Raw genomic sequence first — 19,060 nt, forward strand, 5'->3', positions numbered from 1 at the left:
GGAGAGGAAATAAATAAAATAGACATTTTAAAAAATAGAAAAAATCAATGAAACCAAGAGCTCTTTTTTTAAAAATTAATTATTTTTAGCTGTGTTGGGTCTTTGTTGCTGCACGTGGGCTTTCTCTAGTTGCAGCAACCAGGGGCTACTCTTCGTTGCGGTGCACGGGCTTCTCATTGCGGTGGCTTCTCTTGTTGTGGAGCATGGGCTCTAGGCGCATCGGCTTCAGTAGTTGTGGCACTCAGGCTCAGTAATTGTGGCTCACAGGCTGTAGAGCGCAGGCACAGTAGTTGTGGCGCATGGGCTTAGTTGCTCTGCGGCATGTGGGATCTTCCTGGACCAGGGCTCAAGCCTGTATCCCCTGCATTGGCAGGTGGATTCTTAACCACCACGCCACCATGGAAGCCCCAAGAGCCAGTTTTTTGAAAGGATAAACAAAATCGACAAACTTCTAGCCAGGCTCTCCAAGAAGAAAAGAGAGAAGACCCAAGTAAACAAAATAAGAAATGAAAGAGGAGAATTAATAGCCAATACTGCAGAAATACAAAAAAATCATAAGAAATACTATGAATAGTTATATGCCGACAAATTGGGACAACCTAGAAAAAAATGGACAAGTTTCTATAAACATACAGCTTGCCAAAGCTGAGTCAAAATAATTTGGGGCTTCCCTGGTGGCGCAGTGGTTAAGAATCTGCCTGCCAATGTAGGGAACACAGGTTCGAGCCCTGGTCTGGGAAGATCCCACATGCCGCAGAGCAACTAAGCCTGTGCGCCACAACTGTTGAGCCTGCACTCTATAGCCCGTGTGCCACAACTACTGAGCCCGTGTGCCACAACTACTAAAGCCCGTGCGCCTAGAGCCCATGCTCCACAACAAGAGAAGCCACTGCGATGAGAAGCCCATGCACCGCAACGAAGAGTAGCCCCTGCTTGACACAACTAAAGAAAGCCTGCATGTAGCAATGAAGACCCAAGGCAGCCAAAAATAAATTAATTTTTAAAATAAGATAATTTGAACAGACTGATCACTAGAAGTGAAATAGAATCTGTAAAAAAAAAAAACAAAAAAAAAAAAAATGAAAAAACAAAACCCAAAAAACCCCCTGCAAACAAAAGTCCAGAACCAGATGGCTTTACTGGAGAATTCTACCAAACATACAGAGAACTTATCCTTCTCCAACTATTCCAAAAGATTGAAGAGGAGGGAACACTACCAAAGTCACTCTATGAAGCCACCATCACCCTGATACCAAAAATCACACAAAGACACCACAAAAGAAATTACAGGCCAATATCTTTGATGAATATAGTTGCAAAAATCCTCAATGAAGTATTAGCAAACTGAATCCAACAATACATAAAAAGGATCATACACCATGATCAAGTTGGATTCATTCCAGGGTTTCAAGGATGTTTCAAACACATGCAAATCAGTTAATGTGATGTGCCAAATCAACAAAAGAAAAGACAAAAATCAAATGATCTTCTCAATAGATGCAGAAAAAGCATTTGATAAAATTCAACATCGATTAATGATAAAAACTCTCACCAAAATGGGTACAGAGGGAACACATCTCAACAATAAAAGCCATTTATGGGACTTCTCTGGTGGTCCAGTGGTTAAGAATCTGCCTTCCAATGCAGGGGATGCGGGTTCAATCCCTGGTCGGGGAACTAAGATCCCACATGCTGCAGGGCAACTAAGCCTGCGTGCCACAACTACTGAGCCCCTGTGCTCTAGAGCCCGCATGCCACAACTAGAGAGAAGCCCATGCACTGCAACGAAAGATCCCGCATGCCACAACGAAGATCCCGCATGCCACAACCAAGACCCGACACGCCAAATAAATAAATAAATAAATTTTAAAAATAATAAAAGCCATTTATGACAAACCCATAGCCAATATAATACTCAATGGTGAAAAGCTGAAAGCCTTCTTGCTAAATTCAGCAGCAAGACAAGGATGCCCACTCTCACCACTTCTATTCAACATAGTATTGAAAGTTCTAGCCACAGCAATCAGACAAGAAAAATAAATAAAATGTGTCCAGATTGGAAGGGAAGAGGTAAAATTTTCTTTGTATGCAAGACTCTATACAGAAAACCCTAAAGCCTCTGCACAAAACCTGTTAGAACTAATAAATGAATTCAGTAAGGTAGCAGGATTAGTATACAGAAAATCTGTTGCATTTCTTTATACTAACAAATATCAGAAAAGGAAAGTAAAAAAAAAGTTTAAAATTGCACCCCCCCCAAAAAAAAAAAACAACCTAGAAATAAACCTAACCAAGAAGGTGAAAGACCTAAACACTGAGAACTATTAAACATTGATAAAGGAAACTGAAGAAGATTCAAAGAAATGGAAAGATATCCTGCGGTCTTGGATTGGAAGAATTAATATTGTTAAAATGGCCATACTACCCAAAGCAATCTACAGATTTAATTCAGTCCCTTTCAAATTACCTGTGACATTTTACACAGAATTAGAATAATCCTAAAATTTATAAGGAACCACAAGAGACTCAGAATTGCCAAAGCAATCCTGAGGAAAAAGAACAAAGCTGTAGGCATAATCTTCCCAGATGTCAGACAATACTGCAAAGCTACAGTAATCAAAACAGCATGGTATTGGCGCAAAAACACATATGGATCAACGGACCAGAATAAAGAACCCTGGAGTAAACCCACACACCTATGGTCAATTACTCTTTGACAAAGGAGGCAAGAATATACAGTGGAGAAAAGACAGTCTCTTTAGCAAGTGGTGTTGGGAAAGCTGGACAGCTGCATGTAAGTCAATGAAGTTAGAATATTCCCTCACACCATGCACAAAAATAAACTCAAAATGCCTTAAAGACTTAAATATAAGACATGACACCATAAAACTCCTGTGCCAACAAATTGGGACAACCTACAAAAAATGGACAGTTTCTATAAACATACAGCTTGCCAAAACTGAATCAAGAAGAAACAGATAGGGGCTTCCCTGGTGGTGCAGTGGTTGAGAATCTGCCTGCCAATGCAGGGGACACGGGTTCGAGCCCTGGTCTGGGAAGATCCCACATGCCACGGAGCAACTGGGCCCGTGAGCCACAATTACTGAGCCTGCGCATCTGGAGCCTGTGCTCCGCAACAAGAGAGGCCGCAATGGTGAGAGGCCCGCGCACCGCGATGAAGAGTGGTCCCCACTTGCCGCAACTAGAGAAAGCCCTCGCACAGAAGCGAAGACTCAACACAGTCATAAATAAATAAATAAATAAATAAAAGACTGTGAATTTCTTTAAAAAAAAAAGAAAAAAGCAAACTGGGCTATTCATTTCAGTAACAGTCAAGTGGTCTTAGTTTGCATTCAATTTCCAATCAGTTTCTCAATCTATAAAAAAAAAAAAAAAAGAAGAAGAAACAGATAATTTGAACAGACTGATCACTAGAAATGAAATAGAATCTGTAAAAAACAAAACAAAACAAAAACACACCCAAAAAACTCCCTGCAAACAAAAGTCCAGGACCAGATGGCTTTACTGGGGAATTCTACCAAACATACAAAGAAGAACTCATCCTTCTCAAACTATTCCAGAAGATTGAAGAGGAGGGAACACTACCAAATTCATTCTACGAGGCCACCATTACATAGAATAAAACATAGGGGAGACATTCTTTGACATAAATCACAGCAATATTTTCTTAGATCAGTCTCCCAGGGCAAAATAAATGTAAAAATAAACAAATGGAACCTAAACAAATTTAAAAGCTTTTGCACAGTGTAGGAAATCATCAACAAAAAGGCAACCCACGAATGGAAGAAAATATTTGCAAATGATGTGACAAATAAAGGATTAATTTCCAAAATATACAAAGAGCTCATACAACTTAATATCAAAAAAACAAACAACCAAGTCAAAAAATGGGCAGAAGACCTAAATAAACATTTCTCCAAAAAGACATACAGCTGGCCAGCAGGCACACGAAAAGATGCTCAACACTGCTAATTATTAGAGAAATGCAAATGAAAACCACAATGAGATATCACCTCACACTGGTCAGAATGGCCATCATCAAAAAGTCTACAAATAATAAATGCTGGAGAGGGTGTGGAGAAACATTAATATGTGGGAATATTAATATTCCCACTGTTGGTGGGAATGTTAATTGGTTTAGCCACTATGGAAAACAGTATGGAGGTTCCTTAAAAAACTAAAAATAGAACTACCATATGATCCAGCAATTCCTCTCCTGGGCATATATCCGGAAAAGACAAAAACTCTAATTCAAAAAGGTCCATGCACCCCTATGTTCATAGCAGCACTGTTTACAATAGCCAAGACATGGAAGCAGCCTAAGTGTCCATCAACAGATGAATGGACAAGGAAGATGTGGTGTATATATACAATGGAATGTTAACCATAAAAAAGAATGAAATATTGCCATTTGAAGCAACATGGATGGACCTAGAGATTATCATGCTGAGTGAAATAAGTCAGACAGAGAAAGACAAATACTGTATATCACTTACATGTGGAATCTAAAAAATAACACAAATGAGTTTATTTACAAAACAGAAACAGCCTCACAGACATAGAAAACAAACTTATGGTCACCAAAGGGGAAAGCGGGGAGGAGGGATAATTAGGAGTATGGGATTAACAGATACACAGTACTATATGTAAAATAGAAAAACAACAAGGATTTACTGTATAGCAGGGAACTATATTCAATATCTTGTCATAGCCTATAATGGAAAAGAATCTGAGAAAATATGTGTAACTGAGTCACTTTGCTGTACACCTGAAACTAATACGGTATTGTAAATTATTATTCTTTAATTTAAAAAAAGAAAGAATGATTTCTGGGTTCTAAGCATGAACAACTGGATGAATGATGATGCTCTTTATCGAAACACAGAACACTGGAAGAGAAAAATGATGTGAACTTTTAGAACTGTTAGAGCTGCTTCTGAGGCATCCCTCCGAGTGGAAATGTTGGTTAAATGGTTCAGGACTGGAATAAGTTTTGTGTACAAATAGGGAGAGGGGGAGTATGAGATTTACAAGAAAAATGTGGAATTGGAAGAAAAGAGAAGGCCTACGACAGAGATTTGAGGAGTGCCAACATTTAAGGATCAACTAGTGGAGTATAAACTGGCAAAGGAGACAGAAAGAAAAGAACAAAAGGAAAATCTAAAGAATATAGTATCATGTAAACCAACAAGGAGAGAGTGTTTCAAGAAAAATGGAGATCTCAATTGTTAAATGCTATTGAAAAGATGAGTAAGATAAGAACACTTGGGGGGAAAGTGTTCATTAGGGATATGGATTTCATTGATATCTTTTAAAGAATGGTGGAAGCAGAAAAAAAAACTCATTGAATTGGTTAAGAAATGATTGGGGTCTCAGATACTAGAAACAGATTATAGGCAACTTTTGAAACAGTTTGTCTGTGAGGAGGCACAGACACAATGGCTCATAGCTATAGTAGAGTGTGGAATCCAGGGAAGGTTGTTTTTGTTTAATATGAGAGACTTGACCATGTTAAAATATTGAAGGACTCAATAGACAGAAATGTTGAAAATTTAGGAGAGGAGATAATGTTAGAAGCCTCCAAGAAGGTGAGAAAGGATAGACATTTTCACAGGTAAAAGGGATTGACCTTTGGTTTAAAAAGAGACCTCTCCATTGTAAAGGAGGGAAAGAATAGACTATGAGTAGAGCTACAGGTAAGTTTATAGATTTTGATGGCAGGAAATAGAGAAAGTTATTGTTTCAATGTTTCTATTTTCTGTAATGTGGAAGGCAAGATCATTTACTGAGACTGAGGAGGGGTAGGAAGGTTTGGTTCCAGATTTGAAGAAAGAAAATTTGAAGTAGTCTTTACAGCATGTGGGAGAAAGGACTAACTAGAGAAATTAAGAATCACTAGGCAGTGTTAAGGATGGTAATTATTACATGAATATACCACTTGTGTCATTTTTCTGCGGGAGTATTCATCAGAGTGTAGGCCTGGTGAAGGTAGTTAGTTATCCTAGATTTGGGACTTTGTGAAGTGGGTGCATCAAAGAATAGTAGAGCAAAGGAATTTAGGGGCATGATGTTATTATGTACATGATGATATTGTCCAAACTTATAAATATTTTCCTAGAAAAAAAAACAACACCATTGTTTACAAGGTAGTCCGGTTTTGGTTTTTTTTTTTGTCCATGCCACGTGGCTTGTAGGATCTTAGTATCCCAACCAGGGATCGAACCTGGGCCCTCGGCAGTGAAATCAATGAGTCCTAACCACTGGACTACCAGGGAATTCCTGGTAGTCCTATTTTTATAGAAGGGATAAATGGAAACAACTATCCTGGTGGCCAGTCACTAGGGGGAAATGGTATTATTTTCTGTAGTGACCACCAAACTGAAACAGTAGCACTGTTTTTTACGAAAAATTGGAAACTTACAGAAAAATGATGAGACTAATTTAATGTGTTCCTATTATACTCATCACCGACTTTTAACAATTTTGACATTGTATTATTTTTTATCTATTTTTATATTTTTGCTTATACTTAAATATGTATCTCTAAACAAGAACACTTCCCTTTCAAATCACAGTACCATTATTGTATCTAACAAAGTTATCTATAATTTTTAATATCATCTCATACCCAGTCCATATTCAGATTCCCCATTTGTCCCCCAAATGGTTTTATGGATGGTTTGTTCAAAGCAGGATCTAATCAAGGACCTTGTGTTACATTTGGTGAAGTAAGTCCTTTTTAGACATAAATCCTGTGTTTTCCAGGAATCTTTTGGGTCTTTGGGCTATTTGTATCTGCCTCATTATAATCCTCTCAGTTCTATTTCCTATATTCCTGTTGAACTTTCTTTCCAGTTCTGAGGGTCTTTAAATTAGACACTGCTTTACTCTGGCAAAGTACCCAATGAGTACATTCTTTATAAGAGTCAGAGACACTTTCCCTCCTAATTGACCCAGTGACTGATAACCGACTTACCACAAAATCTATAGCACTTCTTCGGTTGTTGGTGTAGAACTAGAAGCCCTAAAGGAATACTTAATACAATTTAAGGAAGGGGTTCCTCCATTTGCTTGATAAGGAAATAAGATGGAAGATTGTGCCCTTGTTCTATTAAACTGTTCAGCATTAAAACTATTATTCTGTACCACTAATTGCTGGATTGTTAGAGTTTCTGTAGTTCTTTATAAACTTGAGCCCTAGGGAATCTGTAAGGATATAAGTAAGGAAAAACTAGAAAGCTGCTTTTTCCAACAAGATATGCCTACTTTTACTGCTGCATTAGATCTTCATAAGGACTTTTAACATTTCACTTTTGAAGGACCCTGAGATTTTTAGGGCCATTTTATGCATTCATATTTAATGATCACTTTATTTTGCATCTTCCTGCCCCTGTGAACTCTTTGGAACAACTAGAGTATAAACACAGTTCATTCCATGGAATTCTAGATATACTTTCTTTTTTTAAAAAAATATTTATTTTATTTATTTATTTATTTTTATGGCTGTGTCAGGTCTTAGTTGTGGCACGCGGAATCTTTGATGAGGCATGCAGGATCTTTTTTTTTTTTTTTAATATATTTATTTTTGGCTGTGTTGGGTCTTCATTGCTGTGCTCGGGTTTTCTCTAGCTGTGGCGAGCGGGGGCTACTCTTCGTTGTGGTGTGTGCACTCCTCATTGCAGTGGCTTCTCTAGTTGCAGAGCATGGGCTCTAGGTGCACAGGCTTCAGTGTGGCACGTGAGCTCAGTAGTTGTGGCTTGCGGGCTCTAGAGCGCAGGCTCAGTAGTTGTGGCACACAGGCTTAGTTGCTCTGAAGCATGTGGGATCTTCCTGGACCAGGGACTGAACCCGTGTGCCTTGCATTGGCAGGCGGATTCTTAACCACTGTGCCACCAGAGAAGTCCCACGGGATCTTTAGTTGTGGCATGTGGGCTCTTCATTGCGGCGCATGGGCTTCTCTCTAGTTGTAGCATGTGGGTTTTCTCTTCTCTAGTGGCGCGCAGGCTGTAGAGCACATGGGCTCTTTGTTGTGGCGCACGGGCTCCAGAGCACGTGGGCTCTGTAGTTTCAGTACGTGAGCTCTCTAGTTGAGGCGCGTGGGCTTTAGTTGCCCTGCGGCACGTGAGATCTTAGTTCCCTGACCAGGGATTGAACCCGCATCCCCTGCATTGGAAGGCGGATTCTTTATGACTGGACTACCAGGGAAGTCCCTCTAGATATACTTCCAACAAAAAATAAATTTAATATCTGGATAGAATATTTTCTACTACAGATAAATAGTGTCTATAACTAGGGACCTATAATAATAATAAACTGCCAGTCTGTAATAAGTTGGCAATCAGTCAAAAGTATCTATAAGTGTATTATTCTATTAGTGGGGCTTATTTTTACTGTGATTTGCAGAAAGGATCTTTATACTTTTTGGTACCCGTATCGTATCATATGCCATTATCATCTCAGGACCAAGACCAACAAGAAGTCTGTGTTGGGACAAAAAGGATTACCTAGGAAAGGGAATCTCTAGTTTCTTTATAGGTTGTACCAATTTCCTTAGCAATTTACTAAATTCTACCTTGTGTGTAAAATATTTTTGTCATCTAAATTCTTTTGGAACTCTAGAGATGTATGAGCCGTGGACTTTTGTTTGACCAAAGGGAAGGTATGTGTCTCCTTTAACATTCTCTAGTACTATATCTCTGTTCTAACTCCTGTATCTAGACTTTGGATAGAGGCAGGGGCAAATTCTCTTGTTCGGTTAAGCTTTTTGGTGACTCTCTCAAACCATATTTCTAAAACTGGACAAAGTATTCTCTGTTTACTAGCTTTATGATTCCATTTCCATAGACTTTTTTTTTTTAATTAATTTTATTTTTATTTATTTTTGGTTGTGTTGAGTCATCGTTGGCTGTGTGCAGGCTTTCTCTAGTTGCGGCGAGCAGGGGCTACTCTTCCTTGCTGTGTGAGGGCTTCTCATTGCGGTGGCTTCTCTTGTTGCGGAGCATGGGCTCTAGGTGCACGGGCTTCAGTAGTTGTGGCACACGGGCTCAGTAATTGTGGCTCGCGGGCTCTAGAGCGCAGGCTCAGTAGTTGTGGCGCACAGGCTTAGTTGCTTTGCAGCCTGTGGGATCTTCCCGGACAAGGCCTTGAACCCATGTCCCCTGCATTGGCAGGCAGATTCCTAACCACTGTGCCACCAGGGAAGCCCTCCATAGACTTTTTTTTTTTTTTTGCCACTGTATTATAACTTTATTTAACTTGGTAAAAGCCAAAATTGATGGTTCTTAACACGGTATGTGAAGATCAAAATTAAAGAATACAAAGTACCTTAAAAAAAAAAAGCATTCAGCTCAATCCTGGTTCCTTCAATATTACTGCCAAACTTCTGTGAAAGAAGCCTTGTAATAAAGACTAACAGCAACATGGAAGATGATTAAAAAAAAAAAAAGTTCATTTATCAATTTAACAATCTTGAGAAAAAGAAAGTGACTATAATACTTGATGACAGACATCATGTTTAAGTAGAAAACACAAAGATTAAAAAAAAGTAATATCTCTGAAAATATTGCACAACTTCAGGTGTTTCCTCCAAATTTGCTTTATGTAATTGGATATAAATTAATGAACAAAAACTTAAGCAAGATACATGTGACAATTTAACAGAACCTGATAATCTAATTTCTTTAAATTTTTCTCAAACTCATCGTGGGGCTTATAAGAAAATTAACCAACATAGATACTGCTACAGTTGAATGTCAAATCTTTAAGTGCTTATGACGTACTAAATTCTTCTATAATGCAATTATGAAGAACCCTTCAAGAGACTTGTGTTTTGTATGTAGAAAAGTGTTAAAGTCAAATGTTCAACTCAATATAAAATAATAAGAAAATTTCTGATTTGTTGGGTTGAGATTACTTCTCCTTTTGCTAATGAATGATTTTTTAGCTGTAATATCACTGAGTTGAACAAATATGTCACCTTTGAGTACTTTAAGAAAAATAAACACATGCTAAATGGATAAAACATTACAACTACATCCTTACTAGGCCATCTCTACTTCTAACACTTCAGAAGCTTAGAGATTCAGTGTTCTTATATTAACTGCAAGAAAAAGATAAAAGAGAAATTCCTTCTTTTTTGAGATCACAACTATGAAGTCATGTGGTTATACAAATTCTGCATTTGTGTGCAAAACATGAAACACATTTATCTTAATTCTCCCGGCTTAGAATTGTCAGTCAACTAGCAGGACTGTCCTTCCAAGAAACAGAAACAGAGATGTGTTTTACATAACTTCAATAACCTCAGCACTACAATACAGGGAAGGAGTTCACAGGAAAGAATAAATCAAAATTGTTACAACTGAGAAACTTTTCTCAGTTTAACCATGGTGCCACTTTCATTTTTACCTAAGCATGGTGGCATAATTCAAGCTCAATAAATCAGAATTCTTAATGTTTAAAATTTACCTTGACTTTTAATTATCACCATATTAACAACCAAAATAATTAGGTGAAACACATAAGAAAGGGTAATATTAAATCCCACTTTACTAGAGTTGGTTTCTTGACACATTAACTCATTTTTTTATAGAAAAGGGATAGTGCATCTCAGCTTGCTTACACACTAGGAGATCACTTTAAATTCTGCATTTCCTAACTGCAAACAGATATAGCACTTATAACAGGTTATAAATAAACGGGTTTTCAAGCATAGAGCCAGCCCCAACTATAATAATACACTATTTAAAAAGACCTAAGGCAATGAATTACATTTCCAATGGAAAAAAAAGAACTGTACAAACAAGCTTAAAACTACTTTTTTTGTGCCAGTGTTATAAAATGTAGCTTTTAATAAAACCTTGACCCAAATGCCAGCAACTTGAGAAAAGAATTTGGGTGGGGGGAAGAAGAAAGTTATTTCATTTAGGAAAAACAGCTACTATCTTTTTCCTAATCTTCGACATACACAATTTAAACTTATACAGCTGCTTTAACACTTTACACAGTTCCTATGTACTGGAGCGGTAACAAGGTCTAAATACAATTATATTTTTGAACACTGGGTCAAGGCTTTACATAAAAATACCTTCCTACTTTTCCCCCTAAGTTTCTAAAATATCACATACTTTTCCCCAACATCTGCAGCCATTCAGGAATATTTAGGAAACTTTTGTGCATGATCTTAATCCCTAATCCCTGGCTCTCTGGGCTCAGTGACAAAAGAGCAAAACCACCAAAAATGATGGTTCACTTGAAGTCAGATGAGAGACCCTGGCTCAATTAGTCTCATAGGACGAAAGCAGTGCTGCATCAACTGGCTCCATGCAGGAGGGGCATGTGAAGGATCTCATCAACCAGTCGTCTGTACAGTCCAGATGATAGACGTGCATGCACGGCAGAAATCGAATTGGGTCCCCGTGAACAAAGTCCATCATACAGATCACGTACTCCCGGATCTTTTTTTCTGATCCATCTCTTCCAGGTTCATAAACTCCTTTAGGCAAATGCTGTGTAAGGCCTATTCTTTCAGCTCTCCTAATTTGTTCCTCTTCAGTCAGCTGAGTTGCTGGGCGAGTCTGGCTAGGTGTTGGATGATCCACCGGAACTGGAACTTGTTCCTGATACGGCGGCGGCGGCGGCTCCTGATCCTGCTCCGTCCCCTCGCCAAAGCTAGCCCGGTCGGACTGAGACTCGTGAAGCAGGGAGATGTCATCCGAAGTGGGGGACTTGAGGCAGTTCCCCATCTTCCGGGGCTGGGGTGTGGGATCCGTGCGCTGTTTTGACAGTCTTCTCCCCTCCGTAGACTTTTTAATTAGGCCTTCTGTCATCGCAGAGTCACAGAGGATGTGTGAATTAAATTGATTTTTTCCCTATTATACTTTTCTCCTATTCTTAATTATTATAATAATTTACCAGTCAACTTCACACTTCCCAACTGTGTATGGATCTATGGTTTTGACTGCACAGTCTCTCATGACATTTTCTCTGACAACAGATACTAGTTGACTTCCTGTTTTTGGAAACTCCTCTTACTTCTAGTTTTGTGGTTTACCATTCCTAAACTCTGGACAAGTACCTCTTCCATTACTAGCAAAGCAATCAAGTCCAGCTCTTGTTAGTTATTCGTTGTAATAGCACTCTCCATGAACCCTTGATTAAACTATTCTTCCCTCACCTGTCCAGTGGCAAAAATACATATACCCCTAATTTCTATCTCGTATGTTATCTTGCTCCATGTAATTCCATCTAATGTCGTACAGTTAAACTGGGCAGATCATTTTGGCAAATCCACATTGAGTACATCATCCTACGAAGATCTGTGCTTTTCATCAGCATAACTAAGATTAGGATCTGAAAGTAGCAGGAGGAGATGCTAGTGAGAGTGCAGATGCTTTCAGGGCCATTCTTGTGGTTCTAAATAGTGAGATGACTTTTTAACCAGACAGGAAATTTGAAAGTATAAAAATGGGCTGTAAATAAATCCCCACTTTCCTAGAAACAGACCCATTTTGGTCTGTTCTGCTTCGGGATTCTTATATATATAATTCTATATCCAAGATCTAGTTATTCATTTTTATTTTAATGATCCTCCTCTGCTTCTCTAATACTTCCTGCTTGCTCTTTTTTTTTAAATAAATTTTTAAATTTATTTGTTTATTTTTGGCTGCGTTGGATCCCCGCTGCTGCACGCGGGCACTCAACAGCCGCGGCAAGCGGGGGCCAGCCCTCGCCGCGGCACGAGGGCCCCTCACCACGGTGGCCTCTCCCACCGCAGAGCACAGGCTCCAGGCATGCGAGCCTCAGTAGCCGTGGCCCACAGGCTCAGCAATTGTGGCCTAAGGGCCCTAGAGCACAGGCCCAGCAGTTGTGGCACACGGGTCCAGTCCAGTCGCTTCGCAGCACGTGGGATCCTCCCAGACCAGGGATCGAACCCGCGTTCTCTGCACTGGCAGGCAGACTTCCAACCACCGCACCACCAGGGAAGACCCCCTGCTTGCTCCTGAGTAAAATAAACTACTGATTGGTTGGCCTCTGTCTAGATCACCTAGCTTCTAGATCTTTGGTTAAATAACGACATCTGCCTAGATCTTTCCCCATCGTGACTCCCCCTTGATCATCCCTTTCCCATATCAACTTTTATATCCATGTCTTGACTGTTTCCTCTACCTCTTGGTTTTAAATTATTGACAACTCACTGGAGTATATTCGAAACCAAGGTGTTTAAGTTTGGCTTTTATTAGTTTGCTTTTTTACTTTACATTTAGGGATTAGAAGTGAGAGTAGTTTAGAAGGAGATACAGTTCAAGATAAGTACTAAAGCCATATTAAAGAAATAAAATAAGTTTGTCCATTCACTTTTCTCTTTGACTAAGACTATGGTGGGAATTTTTTTTTTCCACAGAAGGCTACACTTAAGTAAAAATTCACTTAATTTAGATATTTTTAAAAGGTAGTCGATACATCAAAAATTGTCACTTTCTTTTTCTTTTTTTTTTTGGCCGTGCCATGCGCCTTGTAGGATCTTAGTTCCCCGACCAGGGATCAAACCCATGCCCCCTGCAATGGAAGCGTGGAGTCCTAACCAATGGACCACCAGGGAATTTCCGAATTGTCACTTTCTTTTAAAAAAATTTTTTAGAGGTGGGAAGGGGAAAGAAATGTGGTAACAGAGTAAGAAAAGTGATTCCACAGTACAGGCAGAGAGATCCATCTTTTCCTTTTAAATAAGAGGCAGGAAAAGGAGATAGATACAGAAACCGAGATAGATTTAGGGGCTGTTCATGTGCCCTGCATTATACTAAGGATTTTACGTTCATTATCTCATTTAATTTTCCCAACTTCCCACTTTACATCTGAGAGAACAGGCTTAAAGCCCTGAGTAACTTGCCCAAGACCACACAACTTGTAAACAGCTCCAGTCTGACTTTTAACTTCACACCCTCAACAGCTTTGCCTCTCTGGGTGGGTAAGAAAGTTACTGGTAGGTGAGACTGATGTTTGTTAAGTAGGAGTAAAGTTCATCTTTCAATTTATAAAATTCCTTAGAAATCCTCTCGTCTCACTGCTTCTGTATCACTTTATAAGAAAAGAAAACTAAGGTCCAAAGACTTTAAATAATTCAAATCCAAGCTAGTTAAACAGAAATATTCAGGCAGTGCTTTCCTCTGTATTTTAAAGGCTGGAATTACTTAACTTTTGTATTACATAATCAGGTTTTCTTCTATTTTACCAATTTACAAAATGTGTTAGTATTATGTATATTGTTAATAAAAGTAACGTATATACCCTATATAGAATTATCAGAGTATTTTAGATAGAACAGGTTTTCGTTCAGTCTTCTTTTGTGATTTAATTGCCCATTTAAAAAAAAATTATAAAAACTATCTAATGTCATTTGTTTTTATGTAATAATAAACATACATTTTATACATTAATAAACAATTTATTAATTTAATATATGCATTCTGTATTTTTTTGTGAAATTAATATTTTAAAGACTGGTGAGTGAGATTAGGCAGAAGATTTAAGGCTTAGAAAAGAAAGCTTTGTCTAGATAATATTAACAGAAGTGCTGGGATACAAAAGCAAGAAATATTCTTTTTTTTTTTTTTTTCCTTTTTGGCCGCGTCATGCGGCTTGCGGGATCTTAGTTCCCCAACCAGGGATTGAACCCGGGCCACAGCAGTGAAAGCGCCAGGTCCTAAACACTGGACCTCCAGGGAATCCCCAAGAAATATTCTTGATGGTGATTTAATTGTAGACTCTCAGGAACAAATGGGCCTAAAGTATTAAGTACTATACTGACACATGCTTTGTTATTTTAAGTAATAACCAGCATTGTTGACAGTGGACCAGTTACAGGCTTTTTTTTGATAAATGTCAAGATCTAAAAGAGGAAGAAATTGAGGCTGATGGTCCATGAGAAGACAGGTCACCTATACCAAGAAATGGATACTTTTAGTTAAAACTTTTAAATATTCATGTGCTATGGATGATAGTAGCTTTCAATAGAAACGCTCCCAGAATTTACCTATCCTAAAGTGTCATTTGGAGGAAAATTATTGATAAGATTATAGTTCCTTTCCAACAAACAGCCAATCTAATATATGATCTATACAAAATAAACTGTAAAACTTAGATATTATATAATATGTTGAAACACATTGTGATAAGTATAAAGAGAAGGGTCAGATCTATTCAGTGGAAAATTAGTTTTTCTCTTAAATTATCCCAGAACAAGGTAGACCCTAACTGGGTATTAAAAATATGTTAGGTAATGAGACTGCATGGGTGAATAAAACATGGCTCTGGTCCTCAAGGAGCTTAAAATGTATTAAGAGAGATGATTAAGTAAACAGACAACTGCAACTCAATGTATAAAGTACTATAATACTGTTAAGTCCAGGATTCTATGAAGTCACATAAAAGGGGCACTAATACCAGAGTAAGGTGGGATCATTACTACCCATGAGATGAATCCTCAAGCACTTAGCATAGTGCTAAGCATATGGTAGGCATTCAATATTTGATAAATTGGAACATACCTGATTTAAAAAACAAAACAAAACATGAGCCTGGACTTAATATTTGCTTAAAACCATGTCTTTAAACTTTATACCAAAATGTGTTTCTTTATGAATCCTTTTCATGTTGCAATAGTAATTTCAGTGACCTTGTAAATTAATCAGTACCTACAGCTGATTCTTGAATGTAACTGCTACTAGACAACAGGAAAGACTTTGTACTTTAGGAGGAGCTGTGTCCCATAGTGCTGGACACATAGTAAATGTTCAAAAATAACAACTACTTAGTTTTTTTTAAAGCTTCAGAATTTATTCAGTAATTCTCTACCCTCACCACCAAATTCTTTAAAGGAATTTCTTCTTATTATTAAGATTCTGTATAAGTGAGAACTTGAAAAGTATGATTCTTGTGCAATAATAAACACTATATTAACCAGTGGGAACTCTGAACAAGTAAATGAAAGTCTTGTCCTTGGCAAATCTGAAATAAAAATGGCTTACAAACGTTATATGGTATACTAGGGACACTTTACATATGATTGGAGTTAAAACTAATGCATATGAGCAATTAGAGATCAATGCTAAATTCTATGGTAATGACTGTAAATACATTATGACTTCATTGATTAATTCAATAGATATTAGGCTCCAACTTTATGATACAGCCTACAGTAGGCCCAGAGATAGATTAAAAAATACAGTCTGGGGAACGAGGAGGAAAACATAATCATTGTACAGTGTGATTTAATGCTACTATAGAAAAAGTACAAAGTACTGTTGGTGTACAGATTAAGAGCAGCTAATGGTGCAGAGAAGGAAAAATTGATATGAAATGGATTAGTCATATGTGCTTAATTTTTTTTAAAAACAGGCAATATGATATAATTTTATTGTGACTGTGTCTTATTTGTTATCTGATATATTTTTTAGGAACTTGTATAGTATTTTTCTATTTTGTGAAATGAGATTAAAAAACCCCTAGGGCTATTTATAAGTTATGAATTAGTTGAACATGCCAAGAACTCCTATTTCTCATCATACTGTAGTGTACCTTTTATAAACTATATTCAAAGCCAAGTAGATATAATTCAGTGAGCAAATAAGATATCTACTTGGTCAACTATTTAGTATGTTGTGCAGATCTAACTAGTAGGAATAATTATATGTTTTAAAAAGATTATACAATTTCTCTTAAATATTAACTAGCTTTGATCAATTTAACAATCCTTTTTCTTATTTCTTATTAAGGGTCTACTGTATTTGTTGGTAACAGACCAGGGGTTTCTCACTGAAGAAAAAGTTGTTTGGGAAAGCCTACACAATGTTGATGGCGATGGAAATTTCTGTGACTCAGAATTTCATCTGCGACCTCCTTCTGATCCTGAAACTGTATACAGAGGACAACAAGATCAGATAGATCAGGTAAATTTGTTGTTTTATCTTCTTCATATTGTTTAAAGTGCTCATTCCTTTCAAATGTGAATTTAGTTATCCAAATTTTTGAACTAAAGATTTGTTCATTAATATACTTGTGAAATTTTCCTGACACTTCCTAAATAGGTAGGTTATTATTCTACATGTACATTAATTGTACACTTTGGTTCAGAAGGCCAGATTATATTGAACTGTGAAGGTCATGGTAAAGAGTTTAAATTTTATTCTAATTGTAGTAGGGAAGGTATGCCAAGTATTAAACATGGAAGTGACATGATCTACTTTACCTTTTTTAAAATTGAGGTAACATTAGTTTATAACATTATATGTTTCATGTGTATAACAGTATATTTCTACTTCTGTAAAAAAATATGGAATGCTTCACAAATTTGCGTGTCATCCTTGCATAGGAGCCGTGCTAATCTTCTCTGTATCGTTCCAATTTTAGTATTTATGCTGCCAAAGTGAGCACTATTATACCTTTTTAAAAACCTGCTATGTGGCAAATGCATAGGAAGGACACGGTTGTAAGCAGACTAGCAGTCCAAGCAAGAGGTGATGATGGCTTAGCCTTGGTGGTAGAGATGAAGAGACAAGTACATATTTGAGATCTATTTTGGTTAGTCAGAAAAAGTAGAAAAGAAAGAGTCTTGAAGATAGCATACACTGGATAAAGAGTAGGGGGGTGTTCTAAGCCTTAGAGTCCAAGGTAAGGAGGAACAGACACTTACAGCAGGAGCTGCACTACTGAGCAGAATTCTTATTTAGAACTGAGACAGATGAGATTTTTGCCTGCTATTGGTTGGTAGGCTTAGAGCCACAAGTGTGTTTATTACTAGAAGTATAACAGTGATGTGACATTTTCCTCAACTGAGGCAGAAATATGTTTATGTTAAACAGTTGGCACATGTTTCGCTGATAACAATTTAAGTGCATAGAGACTGTGTTCATTTAACCATTATTCATTGAGCAATTGTATTGAGCACTATAACTACGTCCTGGGGACACAAAGATAAATCATTCAGTCCTGTCCTCAAAGATTCTGCAGTCTAGTTGGGGGGGGGCAGGTATTTGACCAACTAATGTTATATGTTAAGTTCTATAATGGTAATTTGAATAGTAAGCTATGAATGGACAAAAGCATACTCGATCCAAACAAATGCTGATCTTTCTAGGACTCTTGGCTCTCCTTTGACAAACAGCCATAATAATCAACATACTCATTTTCCTTCAGAAGATATACAGGGGCATGGTTTTTTAAGTGTTACTTAAGAGAAATATACAGGATTTTTCTAACCACTGTATGTAAAAAATAGTGGCACAGGAATGAAGTAAAGCAATAGATTGCCACAGTAATCTAGTCGTAGGGTGTTGAGAATATATGTATGATATTGTCTTTAAAAGTAGCAAGGAAGGGACTTGGCAAAGAGCAGAGTTTGAAGAATTGAGGAGAAAAATACGAAGGACAAATTCTTGATGTCAGTAAGATAATCATGCTAGATAGTACAAGGTCTTCACAGGCAACAACCTTTTACATATCCTCTGTGGTTATTTAAAATTCTCTTATTTTGAGGGTAGATTGGGGGAGGTGCACAAGAGTAGTCAAGTTTCATTCAGCACTAATTCTTAATAAAAGTGGATGTTATGTTAGATAATATAACTTTTGACCAAAGATGCATCACTTTCTCTCATAGGAAATAATCTGGGTGTGTGTGTAGGAGGAGAAGGGCATAGTTAAGTAACTGAATATGATTGTATGATGGACAGCTATGTTGGCTTTAAAAATCATCTTTTGGAAGAATATTTAATAAATAATCTTGGGAAGTTCTTATGACTTTTTTTTAAACAGAAGACCTTTATGGCATTAAATGGAAAAGAAAGCAGATTATGATAGTTTCAGGGGTTGGGAGATGGGCGATGTGTTTGTGTTTGTATGTGAATATAGAAAAAAATGATTAATATATAACAATTATATATTAATTGTTAACAGTAGTTGGCTCTGTGTAATGATATTATGGTAATCTTAACTTTCTTATTTATGCTTTTTTCCTTTGTAACAATTTTCTACAGACATGTGGTTT

The 19,060-nt window shown here is 37.4% G+C and overlaps 1 protein-coding gene, 1 non-coding gene and 1 pseudogene across 3 annotated transcripts in view; 1 reads left to right on the forward strand and 2 right to left on the reverse strand.

The window, feature by feature from the left end:
• The window catches only part of MINDY2 (MINDY lysine 48 deubiquitinase 2), a 78,613-nt gene that overhangs the window by 57,365 nt on the left and 2,188 nt on the right, over positions 1-19,060 (forward strand). For both annotated transcript variants that reach the window (XM_068536344.1, XM_068536353.1), the window contains one exon: positions 16,794-16,967. In XM_068536344.1, the coding sequence (XP_068392445.1) occupies positions 16,794-16,967 (174 nt within the window). The remainder of the gene's footprint in view (positions 1-16,793; positions 16,968-19,060) is intronic.
• On the reverse strand, positions 11,201-11,765 carry LOC137759754 (RING finger protein 11 pseudogene; annotated as a pseudogene).
• LOC137777015 (U6 spliceosomal RNA) lies at positions 17,345-17,451 on the reverse strand. Its single transcript, XR_011076380.1, has one exon. It is a non-coding gene; the product is annotated as a U6 spliceosomal RNA (small nuclear RNA).

This window comes from Eschrichtius robustus, chromosome 1 (genome assembly GCF_028021215.1).
Source record: "Eschrichtius robustus isolate mEscRob2 chromosome 1, mEscRob2.pri, whole genome shotgun sequence".
Classification (NCBI taxonomy): domain Eukaryota; kingdom Metazoa; phylum Chordata; class Mammalia; order Artiodactyla; family Eschrichtiidae; genus Eschrichtius; species Eschrichtius robustus.